A 19,898-nucleotide genomic window follows, 5' to 3' on the forward strand; every position below is an offset into this window, starting at 1 on the left:
GGGTATTTTTTATGTGGGCTTTTTTTTCTCTGTGCTTTCGGTTCTCTATATAAACTGTTTCACTGTTAAACTAAAATGAGGAACCGGTTTTTACACATCGAGTTTCCCTATTAATTACGTCTCACTTGAGCGAGGGTGTGACTAAAACTACAAAAATCTGATCTCTCTCTCATCTGCATAATCTGCTCTTTATTATTACACTTTTTATCGTTGGTGCGGTGTGAAACACAGGAGAGCAACCACAGTTTAATGATGATACAGGCCATATGAGTATCCAGACAATATAAGGAGTCCAATGGGCAGCTCAATAAACAGACTGAGCACAGATACAACAGGAATCTCCAACTGAGCAACAAACTTCCAGCCAGTAATTATGTAAATAAACAAGGACACAGCAAAAGGCAGCAGGAGAATGACTTGAATGAGTGGAATGTAGTAAAACACGTTTGGAGTTTTTTGACTCCTATGACTGCTGGGATGAAAGTTTTATTGTGGGTTTGGAATCTATCAAAGGTTCCCATGAGAGTCATGACCTGTGGTGAGTGTCTTAGTGCTGGCTGCCTGACAGACAAGCTGTGGAATCACACAGGAGACTTTTCTCAGTAATAACCGTTGGAAGTACAAGAGACACCACATGGATGTTATGCATGCATGTGGTGTCACACTGATTGAGCATTCAGCCAGCAACATTCACATGAACTTGGAAAGTTTGAGCGAAATTTGGCACTCATGTCTCACTCACTTGTGTGTTTCTTAAACAATAAAATGTAAATCAGATGAGGACAACAAATTCATGGGAAGCATCAGGAATCATTTCTGTTCATTTCAAAATAGCCCTATGGTTTTTAAAATAATTAAAGTCATTATTATTACAGTAAGTAACGTTTTTCTCCCCGAACCAGTTGCAGCAGATGGGGGCCACTCCCTGAGCCTGGTTCTGCTTCAGGTTTCTTCCTATTAAAAGGGAGTTTTTCCTTCCCACTGTCACCAAGTGCTTGCTCATAGTTTTGATTGCTGGGGTTTTCTTCATTATTGTAAGTTCTTTACTGTACAATGTAAAGTGACTTGAGCCGACTGTTGGTGCTATATAAATCTAACTGATATGAACTGAATGGAAATGTCAGATATACGGCGCTAAGTATTATACAGTTTTTAGGATGTAATTCATTCAACATACAGTGAGATGGAATCTGAGCCAACCCTGTTAATACGGGTTTACATGTTGGTTATCTTTAGAATCAACATATCAGGCAGTTTGAATGTGGTTTGAAGCATACAGCTGTAATATTCCTCCAGCTGCAGACATGGTGGTATTTTTAAATAAGTTGCACTCAGACTTAAAAAGAGAATTTAAACCAGTAAGCTAGCTTAATACAATGTAATATACAGGGTGGGCCATTTATATGGATACACTGTAATAAAATGGGAATGGTTGGTGATATTAAAGTCCTGTTTGTGGCACATTAGTATATGTGAGGGGGCAAACTCCTCAAGATGGGTGGTGACCATGGTGGCCATTTAGAAGTCGGCCATCTTGGATACAACTTTTGTTTTTCCAATAGGAAGAGGGCCATGTGACACATCAAACTTATTGGTAATGTCACAAGAAAAACAATGGTGTGCTTGGTTACAACGTAACTTTATTCTTTCATGAGTTATTTACAAGTTTCTGACCACTTATAAAATGTGTTCAATGTGCTACCCATTGTGTTGGATTGTCAATGCAACCCTCTTCTCCCACTCGTCACACACTGATAGCAACACTGCAGGAGAAATGCCAACACAGGCATCCAGTATCCGTAGTTTCAGGTGCTGCACATCTCGTATCTTCACACCATAGACAATTGCCTTCAGATGACCCCAAAGATAAAAGTCTAAGGGGGTCAGATCGGGAGACCTTGGGGGCCATTCAACTGGCCCATGACGACCAATCCACTTTCCAGGAAACTGTTCATCTAGGAATGCTCGGACCTGGCACCCATAATGTGGTGGTGCACCATCTTGCTGGAAAAACTCAGGGAACATGCCAGCTTCAGTGCATAAAGAGGGAAACACATCATCATGTAGCAATTTCAAATATCCAGTGGCCTTGAGGTTTCCATTGATGAAGAATGGACCCACTATCGTTGTACCCCATATACCACACCAAACCATCACTTTTGTTGTTCCAACAGTCTTGGAGGGATCCATCCAATGTGGGTTAGTGTCAGACCAATAGCGGTGGTTTTGTTTGTTAACTTCACCATTCACATAAAAGTTTGCCTCATCACTGAACAAAATCTTCTGTGTGAACTGAGGGTCCTGTTCCAATTTTTGTTTTGCCCATTCTGCAAATTCTGTGCGCCAATCTGGGTCATCCTCGTTGAGATGCTGCAGTAGCTGGAGTTTGTAAGGGTGCCATTTGTGAGTAGCTAATATCCGCCGAAGGGATGTTCGACTAATGCCACTCTCCAGTGACATGCGGTGAGCGCTACGCTGTGGGCTCTTGCTGAATGAAGCTAGGACAGCCACTGATGTTTCTTCATTAGTGACAGTTTTTTTCCGTCCACATTTTGGCAAATCCAACACTGAACCAGTTTCACGAAACTTAGCAAGCAGTTTGCTAACTGTAGCATGGGAGATGGGTGGTGTCGTAGGGTGTCTTGCATTGAAATCTGCTGCAATGACCCGGTTACTGCGTTCACCAGATATCAACACGATTTTGATCCGCTCCACACATGTTAACCTCTTCGACATGTCAATGGCTGTGAACAAAGAGAAACTTGTAAATAACTCATGACAGAATAAAGTTACGTTGAAACCAAGCACACCATTGTTGTTCTTGTGACATTACCAATAAGTTTGATGTGTCACATGGCCCTCTTCCTATTGAAAAAACAAAAGTTGTATCCAAGATGGCCGACTTCTAAATGGCCACCATGGTCACCACCCATCTTGAGGAGTTTGCCCCCTCACATATACTAATGTGCCACAAACAGGACTTTAATATCACCAACCATTCCAATTTTATTACGGTGTATCCATATAAATGGCCCACCCTGTACTTTTATTATGAGTCACAGCCTGTGTCTGAGTCTGCGTAAACTCCTACACCAACAGAAGGTGGTGTTTTTAGAGTATTGGCGTAGTCTAGTAAGGCCACAACAAAACACATTTTCCTCAAATTCTAGCTTTTTTCTTGTGATGTGGCTCAAACACAGTCTTGTGAACATGTGAAGGTTAAATGGGTTGAAGATGGATGTAGCTTTCAGGGCTGAAAAGTGCCTAAAACCTGCATTTCTTCTAATGACCAATGGGGGGTTGACTCCTGTGGTTTCAGAACCAAGTCTGGCTGTGTAGAAGTCTATGGGAAAACAGCACTGTAGCTTCTTTGTTCTGACCTCAATGAAAACTTTCCTGCTGGTTTTATGGTCTCAGCTGTTACAGTTTCACATCCACCTGAACACCACACAATATTCATATTGTAACTTTTGTTTCCCACTAGTGTAACAAGGATCATAAAGCTGCGTGTGTTTTAGGGTGGGCCTACCTTGTGATTACCATGTGACGACTGACAAAAATGTTCAGCTTCATCCTTTGTACTGATGTTTGAGTTGCTATTTTTTTGTATAAAATCTATGGATAAAATGCTCAAACGTTATTCAATAATTTGGCATGCACATTCATTTGAAGTCAAGATTGCTGTCTAGATTTAGTTTATAGTATGTAGAAACCTAGCAGGGACAATATGTAACACCTTTGCAATATTCTGTAACCAGTGACATTTCCTGCACATCTGTTTGCAGGCTTACTGTATGTTTCATATCATGGTTTGTTTTCTGTAGTAGTCATGTAGTCATAGCAGGCCCAGGTATGAGTCAGGTATGTGAAGTGACCTTGCATAATGTCATAAAATCATTCTAGATATATAAGATGATAAGACACCATAAGGATCACTTCCTTTCACTTCAATATTTTAGGTGTTTATATTTGCTGTATTCAGTTAAAATATTATTATAAAACATGTTTTTTCAAATGTAACAGCACATGCAAATCTGTAATTGATCAAGATATTTATATTACTTTATCCAGCAGACACAGAGCAACGTTATGTTGTCCCCTGGCCTTATACAGGATAGGTGTGGCACACCCAGATATTGAATGAGAATACAATGGGGGTCTCTGAAAAAGGCCCAAATTCATGAGACAGCCGGTAGTTACGAGCAGACCAAGCAGGGCATGGCTCTGGCAGTGGCAAAAACTCAGGTGTGGGAGTTCAAAGAGGTGAGTTTAGCAAACCATCAATTATATGGTTAGGTTTTGTCCTGAGTTCCTTAAAGCTCTGCTCACTCTGGGTCAGGAACTTGTTGCCTCACGTGAAGGCATTCACTGGGTTTTGTTCATGAGTAAGGGAAAAATGGTGCTGACTGACAGATTGATATGAAGTCTGCAGTGATGCTGATGCTGTACCGACGTGTTGTGGTGGAAAAAGAGCTGTGCGGAAGCAAAGCAGTTGGTTATGGTCCTAACCTCAGTTGTGGTCCAGTTCTTGCCACTGAAGGAATGAGGCTGTGGATACAAGCAGCGGAACTGCAAGGATTCATTCACTCAATGAATTTCTGGAATAATCAAAATGAATTAACATGCAGGACAATTCAGAAATAAAAAACAATGATTAAAACTTATTTTTAATATAATATTCGGCATGCTAAATAACATAGGGTGATATGGTGTAATAGATTGAGCCACACATGTTCTATATTTGATTAAATGTAACAATAAAGTCACCCATTGTCTGGACTTTAAAGTCTAAATAATGTAATCTGTTCTTTGTTATAGGGATAAAATTGATGACCTCTAGTTTACAACCTTTTGGTAAATGTGTGATGCACAAATGATGCACATAGTTAAATAAAAAACCAAATGGTTTTTGGAATGAACTTTATTACTGAAGCACAACAGACGCACTAGCAAACATTTACTTTCACAGTGATGATTTTGTGAGTTGTATGATCTTGTCTCATTTTGTAGTGTTTGTAGATGCTAGCATCCAAACACCATGAGGTCTCTCTGATATCAGCGTGTTGGTGTTGTTCCTGGATCAAAATAATAAAGTTTGTACTGGATCAGTATAGCATTTAGCCAGTCAAATTGCTATGATGTGATAGCTTTGTGACTTGCTGATGTCCACCCAGGAAAAAAATCTAAAAAAGGGTCATTTACGGTAAGTGTTAGGGTCGGGGGTTAGGATGTGTTCATGGTTAGGGTTACAGTTTGGTGTGTGGTGTGACCATGTTTCCATATTATAAAAGTATGTTGAACATGGACCAACATTAGTTTTGTTGATCCAGAAACAACACCGACACAATGCTGACACATCAACCCACATCGTGAGGTGCGGCAGAAAGTCGCATTTCTGTCCATTTGATGAAGTACAGAACTCTTCCTCATCATTCTCCAGGTGTTTTTGTCTCATGCAGTCCCTTCTGAATGCTTCTGATTGTGCAAAACATTCGGGGAATTTGTCAGAGGTTTTTTTTCCACTGTGTGAATCAGAGACTGAAACTAATGTTAAAAAACAAAAACAAGCTTCAGTGATTAAAGTTGATAAGAGATAACCTGTGGATAATACAAAATATTAATGTTTCAAGTATATTATACGATTGATAAAAACATTGCAAAGACTTCTTTGAGGAGCTTTTATTATTCACAAAATGTTTAAAATGGGAATGTCCCATTGTGTTCACGTTCAAGCATGTCTGATGTGTCTGTAATGTTACACCCTGTCATAGCCACAGCACAAAATCGATTTGATTCTGGTTTTTTTTTTAAAAAAAGAAGTTTAGTTATAAAACGTTAAAATCACAACAGGAGTCACCTGAAGGCAAATCTGAGCTGATTCTACAGTTCTTTAAATCTTTGACCTTTTGTTTAATCTTTAGGAAGCCAATTTTTTTGTTTTCTTTGTTCATTTTGAATTTAATTTAAGAAGTTTGCAGTGCAGTAAAAAAAAAAGTTCAGGCTTTTGTTATTTTCCCTGTGGAGACGTTTGTACGTTGCCATGTGAGGTCAAAGGTCAGTGTGACATGACATTTCAATACAAACTATAATGTGATCTGTGATGTTTAAAATCCACCCCAAAATCCATCCATTTTTAAAACATTTTGCCAACACACAAAGGCAACAGAATTTTAAACATAGATTTAAATATAAGACATTTTATGTACATTCAATCATGCTTGACCTTGAAGAAGAAGTCAGAGGTCTAAAGTTCTTTGACTTTTATAATCCCCATCATTTCTATATTCCAATGTCATGTCAGTACAAACAATGGCAGCAAGAAACATAGTTTTAAGTAGCATTATGTAGCCTTATTATTACTTTGACCTTCAAACAAATCTACTGGCCTTGAAGGAGAGGTCAGATGTCAAATGTGACACGATCTTTTAAATAGTTTGGTATCTTTCTGTATGTTGACAATAGAAACCAAACCTGCCCGAATCATAGTTTCTAATCATAGTTTTTATGGCTTTTTGTAAATTTTTGACCAATAAATCATTAAGTTGACTTTGAAGGTGGATGTAAGGCAAATTTTAATGGACTGTTAACATGTCATGAACTGAAGGAATGGATTCAAATGCAGACACCAAGATGCGTAGTATAGCTATTTACAGAAGTGTTTATTTGAAAACAGAAAATGTATAGAAGAGTGTGATTCAAGTTAATAACGGCAACGGGGAAATGGCGACAGAAGCAGGGAAGGATTGAAGGAGGTCACGGCAGGAGACGGAGAAACGAGAGAAGGAGTTATTGATGGGTAAGGAGCAGGAGCTAAGAGCAGTTAGCTGGTGAGTTAATTTTTCTTACTTTGCAGGTTTCGGGCTTTGTAAGCTCTGAGGAGGGAGGTGGGAGTTACCAGTGTCCGAGGAGTAATGGGAGGCTGGAGGGCAGGCAGGGAGACAAAGCAGATGTGCAGGTGAGAACAAACTGTGGAAACGCCGTGGAGAGCATAATGAACTGACGAGGGGAAGCTGTGGTCATTGTGTCCTTGGGCAAGACACTTTACCCTACCGCCTACTGGTGTTGGCCAGAGGGGCCGATGGCGCGGTATGGCAGCCTTGCTTCTGTCAGTCTGCCCCAGAGCAGCTGTGGCTACAACTGTAGCTTGCCTCCACCAGTGTGTGAATGCAAGAGTGAATGAATAGTGGAATTGTAAAGCGCTTTGGGTGCCTTGAAAAGCGCTATATAAATCCAATCCATTATTATTATTATTATTATTAATATTAATTCAAAACTTTTCCAATTATCATGTTTAAATAAGGAATGACACACATGCAAACACTACCAAAAACTCCTTGGTGGAGTCTAAGGAGCTTGGAAAGAAAAGCGTCTGGACTTCTTTAAGTTGCTTGAAGACGTTTCACCTCTCATCCGAGAAGCTTCTTCAGTTCTAAGGGTCAAATGGTGGAGAGTCACAGATTTAAACCCAGTGGGAGTTTCCCCCCAAAGATGGACAAAGCACCCCCTGATGATCCTCCACCTAATCACATGAGCCATGGTGTGAAAACGGGTGTGCGTCACAATCAGCCAGGGTTTCGGGTGAGCTCATTGTGAAACCTGGCCCCACCCTATCATGTGATTTCCTGAGGTCAGATGGCTCAGGATGTGAGTGGGCGTTATTGTTACATTCGTATGTGTGGAGGACTGCATCGGCAGCATAGATTGGATAGATGTCTGCTGTCTGATAACAAAAAAAAAAAAGTCTCCCTTAGATAGTTAGATAGTTTTTTTTTTTTTTTTTTTTTTTTTGTTAATTTATGTTGTAATTATGTTAGGTCAGTCTGTCTTGTCTCTGCTAGCCAGCTAACTAGGCCTCTTAGTTAGCTAGTTTAGTGTTTTCTGTTAATTTATGTTGTAAATGTATGTTGCATGTAGCACCTTGGTTCCTGGAGGAACGTTGTTTCGCCTCACTGTGTACTGTTAAACTGTATATGGTTGAAGTGACAATAAAGCCAACTTGACTTGACTTGACTTGACTTGACTAGATCAGCTGGTCATAGTTGGATATTCTTAAAGGTTACTAGCAGGTTTCCTTGACTCCGAGAGCCTCTGACATTTCTGCATTCGTCACTCCTGATCATTTTATGCAGTACACTTTCGTGGCATTTGGACTGAAAAACACTTGTGCTACATTTCAGCATTTGATGCATGCGTTGTTGGGGGATGTGCCCCAATATAATGTGTATCTGGATGACGTGGTAATATGCACACATTCATAGTGCACATATATCGCTTCTTCATTCCTCTTTCAAACCATCTGTCTTCTCTGTCCAAAATGTGAACATTGGCATTCTCGAAAGAGTGACCTTTGACCTTTAGGTGCAAACGCACAGCTGAGTCTTGTCCTGTCGAGGTGGCTCTTCTATGTTGTGCCATGCCTTTATGAAGTGGCTGTTTGCTTTCTCCAATGAAGATGTCTGAGCACTCCTCACTGCACTGCACAACATACACTAAGTTGCTAAGTTTGTGTTTGGGATGAACCAGTTTCTGTCTGAATGTGTGGCTGTGTCTGAAGTACACTGGGATGTTGTGCCTTGAGAAGACTTTCCTGAGTTTTTCTGACAGACCTGCTACATAAAGGATGACAATGTTGCTCCATTTGTCCTTCTGATTCTCCCTAGTTGGTGTCTGATCTTCTTTACTGTGATGAAAGCCCAGTTGGAATAACCACATGTGTTCCTTCTTTTTCCCTTCTGGCTTAGAGGGAATGTTTTCTGCCCGGTGTTGCAGGATCCTGATCACTCCAAGTTTGTGTTCCAGAGGGTCGTGGGTGTCAAAGAGTAGGTACTGGTCTGTGTTTGTGGGCTTCCAATAAACTTGAATAAGTCAGTGGAGTTTTTGACATGACTGGGTGTGTTCCCCACAAGGAGAGCTAGGATGGTGGCTGAGTTTATACTGCAAGCAATGGGTCTGAGTGGGACTCCTTCTCTGTGGATCTTTGGAAGTCCAAAAATACAGGGTATAGCATCCCCTGGATACATACGGTGGTATGTGGTACGGTCAATGACTTTATCCTTTAAGTTCTTGTAGGCAACTGATAACTTTCTTTTTGTACTTGCTTGTGGGTAGGGGTGGGTTTTGATTATCGATTTATCGATTAAAATCGATTCTGGCTTGGATAACGTAAAATCGATTCATTAAAATCCTGAATCGATTTTTTAATATAAATGTATTTTGCCCAAAACGCCAGAATCTCAGGTTAAACCTCACAAAATTTCAGCAACCACCAAACAGCTAAAACAGTAAATGAGAGCAGGAACACGGATTCTGCACAAAGACGTAAACACAAAGCTCGGCTCGCCGACTGATCAGAATCAGCGAGATGTCGCCTTTCTCACCCGACGGCAGGGACACGGTCGGGGCTGGAAGCCGACAGCTCGCTGATTCTGATGTTTTGGCGGGTCGGATCTTTGTGTTTACGCCCTTTTTGCGCTAGACTCAGAAGCTGTAGGTTTTATCTCTCTCCAAACAATATTGACTGAACCAGCAGCAAAAGAAGATCCAAACTACGCTTCACATAAACATCGTCATTAATTCCCTCTTACTTTTGCTGTTTAGCTTCCAACACGATAAAAATCACACTTCATGCACAGCTCTCTCTCTCTCTCTCTCTCTGTACTTCAAAATCTGTTTTCTGCATTATTTGCTTGCTGTAAATAACAAGTCTACCGTTGTTTACAGCGCTGTCGGACGCTGTTTTTTTCCTTTTCAACGCTCAGCTGTGTCTCTAAGAAAACCTCTGTAACTTTGCTCTGTTTCACTTCAGCAGCATCAGGTAATGTTTATATGTTGATTAATGGTTTTCTTTCGTTTTTGATCTACTGCAGAATATTTTTATAAAATCCCAGGCCAGGATAATCGCCTTCATGTTTTTCTGTGTTTTATCCTCAATTACTTTGACACAAAGGAATCTGCTGTGATGCTCACACCTTTGATAAAGTCTGGCAAGTGTCAGAAGCTTCTTGGATGAGAGGTGAAACCTGTTAAAGAAACTCAAGAAGTCCAGTCGCTTTTCTTTTCAAGGTCCTTAGATTACCATGACCTGAATGACTGAGAACCTAGGGATGACTGGATATAACAGGTGTTTCTGTAGAAGCTTTTCTGTAGCTCCTTTGACCAAGTTGTGTTGTCCATCCGTGCCTCTTATCTGAAGAGCGCCAATGTGCATTTGAGTCCCCAAAGTCCCTCCTCTGTAGGGCCCCTGTTCTGGCTGCTCCTGACTTCTCTCACCCTTTCAAACTAGATGTTGATGCCAGCACCACAAGAGCTGGCGCCATGTTACTCAAGGATAGAGGTGTGCCACCCTGTCTGCTATTTCTCAGTGAAGTTTAAACCTTCACTTCAATGAAACTTCACCACTGTAGAAAAGGAGACACTGGCCTCGCTTCTTGAGCGACAGTATTTTGTAGTCTCTGTTGCCTCTAGCTCTTCCTCAGGAACAGCGTTCACAGACCACAACACTCTTGTTTTTATTACTGGATGTTCAATCTGAACCAGCAACTAATGTGCTGGGCATTGTTGGCACAGGATTACAACCCTGTGATCAAACATAATAAAGGTGCTGACATTGTTGTAGCAGATGAGCTTTCATGCATCTAACAAAGTGCCGATGACTACCTGATAGTGCTCCCTCATTACCTGTACCTCCTGGGTCATGTATGTCTTCGTTCCAAAACATATGTATAAGAGAGGGAGCTGGGTAGGTCTACATGTGTGGTGCTACTCTCCCTTCTGCTCTCTCTTTCCTCCTTTGGGATTGCCGCTCGTTATCCCCGGTCGGCACCTAGGCTCCCTCAACAGTTAACTCTGACACTGTAAAGGCTAGTGCAGGGTGAGGACATGGGAGCGGTGTGGATTTTGTTTTGTCAGTGAGTAGTGTGAGCATGTAGGTTGTTGCTTGTGGTTTCCATCCCTTTAGATAGGTGAATTTGTGTTGTAGGCTTTCTTTTTGTTTATTGACATAGCAGGGTTGCCGTGTCTTTGTAATTTGATAAGAATAAAGTTAATAATTGAACTATTTCTGCATTGTTTTGCTTTGACACACAGTATTGTAATATCTATATAAAGCCCTTTTAAAGAGGCTGCTTTAGATATGTGATGTTTGTCTCTATAAATAAAGATACTTTACTTGTTGTTCTAATGAAAAAAGTGTCACTTTAAGATGGCTCAAGTTTTTTTCTGGCAACATGACATGTTAACATATCAAAAAAAGAAAAATGTCAAAGCATTTAGAAAACACACTTATCTCAGCGCTTCTGACTATAAAAAGTTCAGCGGTTAGTGAATATTTTTTTAACTTCTGCTTTTTGGTGAACCCAGAGACTTCTTAAAGGAAGTGGCTAACTGCTACTGCAAACAATGGGAATGATGAAAGGTCATATGGAGGCAGTAAACACCAGTGACAAATTAACACACTGTATGGGGTTATGTTAAAATGCCACATTAGCACTCACTGGAGTCATGCTTCCAACCAGCTACTGTGAAATTCTGGCACAAAAACCACCTAGTAAACCACCGCTAAGTTGCTTTTTTTTTTTTTTTTTTTGCAGAGCAGCAAGTGTAAAGTGGATCAAAAAAAGAGGTGAAATAATGTTTTTTAAAAATAGCTCTGTAGAACTCAGCAATAAAAGGCCCTGCGGATGATAATCTGTTTGCTACTATGAAAAACTTCTTTGTTCGTTCACATTTTTCATCCAATCATCAGTTTAAAAACAGTGACTAGTGCGATGCTAAAAGATGGATAGAAGGATTAACATGGAGGCTAGAAAATCTCAGAAAACACGAATCAGAATTAATAGGAAGATAAGCAGCTCTTTGACATGTTTACAGTCCAGTGCTTTTCGGTTGTATGACTAATCTGACTTTTTAGCAGGGTTTTTTTTCGACACTTGACAGAGCATTGTATGTAAATTTTAGGTGTTAGACTTCTTCCCCTGTTCATCAAAAGCAGAAGGACTCTTTAAAGGCTTCTTTCACTTCTTTAAACTTTGTCCTTTAAGAGCCACAGGGCAGTCTTTATCAGACTTAAACTCAGTGCTAAGCAGTCGTACTGTGATACACTGGAAAAAGAGGAAATGAGCTGAAGCACAAACAACCAATAGCAGCTTTTCACTTACAAAAACTTTGAGGGCAGTTAGCGTTACCGCTTGCCACAAGCTTGTCATGGCACTTTTGGTTGTTATATCCACTAGCTATTTCCATGAACATTACAATTGCAGTTCATTGAATGACCTCAAGTGAATAATGACACAAAGACACGTGTAGAGAGGAAAGTTCCTTTGATTTTTTTTCTTTAGAAAAGCAGAGGAAAATAAGCAGTTTTGTTGAAGAAGCTTAGAAAGAGAAAAGCAGTTGATCCCCCGAGCCAAGTTACAGAGACCCAGCCAGACAAACCCATCGATAAGCCCCTCCCCCCCAAAAGACAAGAATCAATTAAAAAACATGGAGACACATGATAGAAAAAAAAAACAAATGAGAAAAGGATTGCAAAGTGAAGCATCACTCCTATGAAGACTACACGCCTAAAGCAATATTACACTACATGCAGCTACAAAAGGTTAGAGCTCAAATCCCCAACTAACTGCTGAATAACTCTGTCCTGAACTCGACGTGGACACAAGGCAGGCAGTGATTTGTGATCAGAAATGTAGCAAAATTATATCAGACATACAGACATCAACTGGCCTACTGGTTAGCTCCCCTAAGAATACAGACACCAAAAGATGCAGGAAGGAGTAAATTATTTTTCATGTGTTCACCAAAGTACGGTGCACATCTTCATCTTTAGTCTTTATAATGATAACTTTGGTCATCTCCCTGCAGCAGGATAATGGACGCTAAAGTGTCGGGAGCACTACGTTATCTAGGTGTCTACATTCCTGTCACTTACAAGCCAATCAGCTGACCGTTGTGAGAATCTAATTTTGTCCTAATGTTTGTTTTTAAAGGGCTGAAGCGATGGAAGTGGCCCTGGTTGTCATTACAGTTAAGGTTTGTGTGGCTGTGGTTGAAGCTCCTAACGAGCCTTTGACCAAACAATTCCAGTTGTTTGATTGTCAGGAGCAGCAGTGCAGTGAGGCAGATTTGAAACAATATGTTGTGCTCCTATTTACAAAAAAAGGTGCTAGACTGCATAATTATAATTATTCAAGAGAAATAATTTCAGCTCTATAAATGTTCATAGTCTAGATTGCACTGTTTTTAGGTTGTGAGTAGCAACATTCGCAGTCATCTGGGAGGTGGTGGCATCATTAATGGCAGAGTGTTTTCCTTAATATAGTGCTGACATGGTCAGTACATATTAATCAGAATTAATCAGGAATTAAAAGGCTACAGCCCAATTATTTGTTAAAATGGTTACAATCATCAAAAGGACTCAACTCACCAATGTGATGTGTAAGTCAACAACAGTGGTGTCCTTTTTGCTTTTCTCCTTAGGTTTAGGGTTTAGAGCTGATAATGACTTAGACTTCAGAAGGCTAATGCAAATACTTTTTAAAAATTCAAAGTGTTTGGTTTTTATAAACTAGATAATTAATATAGTCTGATAGCACAGCGAAGGCATCGAGGTTTTAAGACCTCCGAGCACTGAATATTGCACAAATACAATATTTATCAGGACTAAAATTCCAAATTTGCAATAATAATTTTTCTCCTCTACAAACATGTAAATACGAGTCTTTTGGTGAATAAACCAAAACCTTTACTTGAGACAGGTTGATGCATTAAAATTTTAAGACTTTGAATTGATTCTGAATTTTATTTTTTTACCTATATGTCCGTTTCAGAACACCGTACCATTTATACTTTTCATCCAGAGGTAATGAAAAGTAAATGGTCTCAATTTTAATCTCCTATCAAAGTCAAACCATATTCATCCTTATTTTAGAATATCTGTCGGTTTATTTTCTGCACATCACTGTTTCATATTAACTCTGGGAGACATTAGCATTGTTTTTACAGGCTGTTCTAATATCAAATGAAAATAGGCGCATGAAGTGACTTTCGAAAGTACTATACTTGCTCAATTTGGTTTTATAAAGGACTTGATCTTTGGTTGTTTCAATTCCCTATTGTAATTATTACTACTCATTTATTTATTTGATGTCTGCTAATTTCCACATTTTTGGAGTTTCGAGATCATGGGTTTTATCTTCCAGTTAAATTTGAAAATGTGTTTTTAATGTTCAGGAAATTTCACCTGGAAGTAGGACGTGGAGTTGGGGGAGAGGAATTTATTGACTTGTAATAATAATTTTGTGTGATGTTAGAAGAACCGCTCATACTAGGATCTACTTCTAATCACTACAACAGAGATCCTGTCACCAGCATATATCTTCCATCAGTTTTGGAAGATAAAGTGGACATGTGCTATTTGTCCATCTTTATATACAGTCAGCAGTTGCATCTGTAGTCAGTGTGCCTGCCCAGCACCAAACAGCGGACCAGTTTAAGAGCATTAAAGTGGCCCAGAAATTGAATTTAATGCCACTTAAATGGAACCACACTTGAGCATTTTTCTCTTCACCAGCCTAACACACTGCTTAGAAAGAGTTCACAGGAATACACAACAGGATAAGTTCATATTTGCCTCCAACTGCTAAGTTTACGCATGACTGACTGAAAAGTCACCCAACTGCAAACCTGAGGCTTGGTATAAACCCTCAACACCCACACAAACCAACACTCTCCTTTGAACTTTAAATCGGAAATATTAAAAATAACACAGAAGAATTAGCAAAACAAAATAAAATCCAAATATAAAATCAAAAACCTTCACAGTCCAGCTTTAAAATAAGACGTGTTACACTGTTTGTCTGTCCATTCTTACAAATGAACTGTTCGGCAGTATTCAGATTTGATGCAATAAATACAACAGTTGAAAAATAAAGGTTTATAAATAAATGTTTACATTGGCTAACACAGTACTTCTCCAAACCTTTGATTTATTATACCTCATAGCAGATGCTCACCGTGGCACCTTTCCTTTACTCATATAGTGTATTTACATGACTATTTACCAAGTGCTCTTGGGTGTGTGATGTTACCCTAAGCAAAGCAGTGATTATTCTCAAATTCACCTGACTTTGTCTCAGAAAAATCAAATAAAAAAGGAACATGGTGAAGCACAGACTTGGTAAAAAGAAGAACGTGTCAGTCATAATAATACCATGAGTAATATAGAGAATCACATGACAGATGGACTCATACTGTATGCAAAACTGTAAGCTGAACATACATAACAGGATGACTGACAAGTCCTGTGCACACACACGCACACACATGCACACACACTCACAACAGCAGGATGTAGACTGCTGATACCATGCCTGTAAACATACTATAGTGCACTGGCCACCCTGGGTTATCATTCAGCACAGTTTTTATTCAGAGAAATGCCAGCTAGCACTTTTTAACTGGGGGGAAAATACCACATGAAGTTGCCCCAACGTATTCATATTTGCACTGATGCTGAAAGTGATGCTTGAAATGAAACGTTTCCTCTGAAGTGATTACGAGACAGGTAGAAAGGTCACAAAACTGTTGTAAACATTGTTTACCCTGCAGTTCATGGTATACAGACAGTATCTGCAAACTTAACTATCACCGTAAAGCATGTTTTGTTCAGAGAGAGAGGTGTTACGGCCCATATTGACCGATGGCAGTATGGGTGTAGTTCCTGGATTAAACAGAATGGTAGAAGATTAATCTGGAGTTTACTGCATTTACTGTTTACAGGTTAGCATGTGTGGTGCTAAACAACAGGTACTGTGGAGAAAATACGAATCTAGCATTTGGATGCAAACTTGACTTGGCTTGATATGCCCATTAGCTTGTGATGGCTAATGTTTGCCTATTTTATATTCAAGGTATTTGCTGTATGAATGACAGATGTAGTTTTCCCAAGCAGAACTGTTTAATTTGGCAGCATTTCACTTAAGAATACTGATAGTTTAAAAACTGCTTCCTCGTTTCTTAAAGTTCAAGGTAACAAGGTCACTCGCCCACAGCACTCTGAGTTCACAGCACCACAGCTGCATGTCTGGGGGGTATTTAAGGACAGTTTGAGTAAGCACGTCTCTAAACACTTCTCAAAGTTCCAGCTCCTGTTTGATACCATGGTCTGTTTGGCTCTGTTACACACAGAGAGTTGGTGTAATGGCTTTATAATGATTTAGTATTTCAAAATTGTCCAGCCAGTTTCTCCACATTGTAACACAGTACAGCAGAAATCTGAAGGTGCATTTAGGCTGAAGGCAAAGCAGTTGGTGGGAATTTGACTGAATTTGCACAAACAGCTAAAATACTTGGGATTTTTTGTTTTTTCATTAAAGAGAAAAAGTCTCACATGGGCTTTCAGTCTGAACACACCTTCAGTTATGTTTTGTTTTTTCACTTCGACACTTCTCCATTTAAAAAGAAAAATGAAATCCAGGTAATTACAGAACATTTACTGGCAAATCATTCCCAGGAATTTGTGCTGCAATAAAAACAAACAACAACAACAACAACAACAACAAACCAGAACATGTCCTGCTTTTTGAAAATATTGGATACATTGTAAAAAAAAAACCAAGGATAGTTTCTGTTATTTAAAGGTATTTGTGAAAAAAGTGAAAAAAGAAGCGTTTGATGCAATAAAATCTGAATTCTGTGTCTTCTTGGTCGGTCTGTGCTAATCTTTGGGACTGTTTTGAACTTTATATTGAGTTAACGTGGCATATTGCACAGCCTGTAGGTGTTTAAAATGTTACAGAACAATGAGGTTTTGCAGTTGCGTCGCAATATGGCTGTCAACGTAATAATCCACTGGACAACTTGCTGTGCTAATAACTGGGCTTCATGCTGGAATTTACCGAGTGAACCAAACAGATGTGCTCACAATAAAGTGATGGTTTGCCAACCAGCTACTACGGTTTGTTTGCTAACAAGTTGACAATATCTAGTCTCTCAAAAAGATCGCCATGTTTCGTGTCGGACACGTGAAGAGGTCCAATTTGGCTGCCAGAGGGTTTGTTACATCCACTGAAAGCCCTCCTTATGTCATGTGTGTAGCTGTGTGCCTGCATTAGGTAAATCCTCTGTATGTGTGTTATTAGCATTAGCATGCACAAATGCCACACAGACACGCAGGTATGTGTTTGAGAGCCAAAATGCCCCTTGAGGCATTCAGACACGTATAAGTATGTGTCAAGCCTTTATATGAATGTTGTAAACTAACACCATTTCCCATCATGCATCAGCAAAGCTTCACCAATGGTTTCACCAAACATGGCTGAGAAAACATGCTGTAGCGTCGCATCGCATTCAACCGACAACGTTTTCTCTCCAGTTTCATGTCCCTTTAAACAATACCTCTTTATAGAAACATACCATATAATATTAAACAGGCATTTCAACTCCTTATAAAAATTGATGCGGCCACAATAGAAATTGTACATTGATTTCATCCTTTTAGAAAGACTTGTTTTTTTTTTTTTTTAGAAAAGAAAAGACACTTGTTGAGGTTCCTGGGACTGACTGTGAGAGCAGTAAGGTGAATAACTGACCAAGAGCCTTTCAGCAAGGAACACGACACAAAGACACAGACGGTCAGTGTAAAGGCCAGTCTGTAGCTGTACGCTTCTCTCCAATAATGTGTTTGTCCCTTCTGTCCCTGAAGGTAGAATAATAATAACAATAATTATAATTAAAAAAAGAAATCATACTAACACTACGACTAAAACAGATCTGATAAAAGGAGTGTGTGTATTGGCTACATGAAACCATTCACTGAAAATAAAACCCTTTGGACTCAGTTCCAGAGGGAGCATTGGAGGAGAGGCCAGGCGATACTCAACAGTCGAGAAGTCGATCTCTTGTGGGTGGTGCTGTATTTAATGTGTGTGACTGAGTGGGTGATTTACCCAGAAAGATGAAAATCTTTCTGGTTTCCTAAACTGAATTCCCCTGCTTATCTCTCCTGCTCAGAGTCTCTCAGAGTCTCTCTCCCCTCAGGTGGTCCTCTTCTCTACCTTCATTAATCCTCCTTCGTTCATTCATCCATCTATTTGCTGCCCCATCAATCTTTCCTTGAGCACCTCCTTATCTGTAACATCTTCTTCTCATCCTGGCTGTCTGCTCTTCTCCATGGCAGTATTTAAATAAAAAGCTCAGGTGATGAGTCTAAGGCTCCTCTTCCCCAGTGGAAACAGCCAAGCGCATGGCCACAGACAGGTGGTCGGTGAGGCCGGCCAGCTGGGTGACGAAGCTGAACTCCTCGATTTCCTGCAGGATGAAGAGTAGAAGAGAGCATCGTCAGATCATGAAGGCGTCACAAAGCTCGCAGTTACTTCTGCAGCAACTTTCAACGTTAGGGCGGGTTTGGTTTTTGTTTTCAGAAAGTAAAAGATGTTTCAAATAAAGTCACGTGCATAAATTTTGGCATTGCTGGTTTTCTGTTAAAAGCTTTTCAGTTTAGGAGTGATAGTTAGGAGTGTTGGGAATCAGTGTCTTACAGCCTTGTTTTAGATAAGAGGAAGCACCACTGCACATGACATCTTCGGGCCTACAATATTACCAAAACCAACATCCTCCAGTATAAAGCAAGCATTAGTGTAATGACTGAAATGCTGAAATCTTTAGTTAGATGTTAAAAGAGAAATTACTTTAACACAAGCTAATGAGGCAGCTCTCTGCTGCTGCTTTTCAATTTGCTATCAGAACATTTGTTCCCCTCTGAAGCGGTTTATTCATTAACCATAATCTCAATAACTGAGAGTCCAAAATATCCCACATTTTTATGTATACATTTTACAGAAAGAGGCCATCTAGATTCATCATAGCTGCTTGGTGCTTTTTGAATATGAGGTGCTCCCTCTCCTGAAAAAAATAAAAAAAAAATAAAATCAGCTTTATGAATGGTGACATTGTCATGTTGGAGCAGGAAGGGCCTTCCTGCCTCATGCTGTCACTAAATGTCACTGGAACTCTGGGGACTTGTCCAAAACCATGATAAACAACCCTGACCAAAAGTATGTGGACTGTAATGTCAATAGAAGGTACTTTCCACAGACAATGACTGCTAATGTAGCTGCAAGTACTACTAAAACCTTTGTCATGACAATCAATAAGAGTTCATTTAATAATGTTGATATGTTTTATCAATAGTGCCGTTTTAAGATGAGATGTGACAATTTATGATTTTTTTTTAAATAGTACTTCGTAAAATCTAATTGACAGGGAACTTACATTTCAAAATGAAACATTCTTTTAGTATGGATTTGTATGTTAGTTTACATTTTTATGGCAAAAAAAAAAAAACATTTTACAAAATATATCAAATTCTTTTTTCTTTTTTTGGTGTAAGAGATAAACAGAGGGAATTTTGCGGTGGTCCATATTCCTAATATTACTTCTAGTATTTTCCCCAATTAAATAGAAATGCTTGGACTTTTGCAACACATTCCTCTGAAGGCTACTTCTTCAAAATGACCTTTTGATCATGCTCTAAAGGCATATTACTCATATACAATGGAGAAGCTGATTTCTGGAAGATTTTATTAATAACAACACATGAAAGGGGAAAAAAGTATTTTTCTTGGCTGCTGACTATGTTTCCTGATTTAAGAAGTGGTTAAAAATATATATCAACATCTCCACAAATAAACCCTCCCTCTGTACAAAATCCATTCACTGAAACTACTTATAAGCAATATTTAATATGTAAATTGGGTCATACTTTGATATATCGACTCATTTAAAACTTAATTGTCTTCATTAAGGTAATCCACTAATCTCCTTCTGCTAGTTGTGTCTCCACGAAATAATTATTGCAGGACAATTTAAACCTAAGAGCGGAAACATTTTTATCCAAGTAT

The 19,898-nt window shown here is 39.4% G+C and overlaps 1 protein-coding gene across 2 annotated transcripts in view; it reads right to left on the reverse strand.

Annotated features, from left to right (window-relative positions):
• Positions 1-12,302: 12,302 nt before the first annotated feature.
• Positions 12,303-19,898, reverse strand: part of smpd3 (sphingomyelin phosphodiesterase 3) — an 87,554-nt gene continuing 79,958 nt past the window's right edge. For both annotated transcript variants that reach the window (XM_084936366.1, XM_084936367.1), the window contains one exon: positions 12,303-18,306. In XM_084936366.1, coding sequence (XP_084792492.1) covers positions 18,205-18,306 — 102 coding nt within the window. In that variant the 3' untranslated portion in view covers positions 12,303-18,204. The remainder of the gene's footprint in view (positions 18,307-19,898) is intronic.

The sequence above is a fragment of the Perissodus microlepis genome, chromosome 7, assembly GCF_051167445.1.
Source record: "Perissodus microlepis isolate ML-2025 ecotype Zambia chromosome 7, ASM5116744v1, whole genome shotgun sequence".
Lineage (NCBI taxonomy): Eukaryota > Metazoa > Chordata > Actinopteri > Cichliformes > Cichlidae > Perissodus > Perissodus microlepis.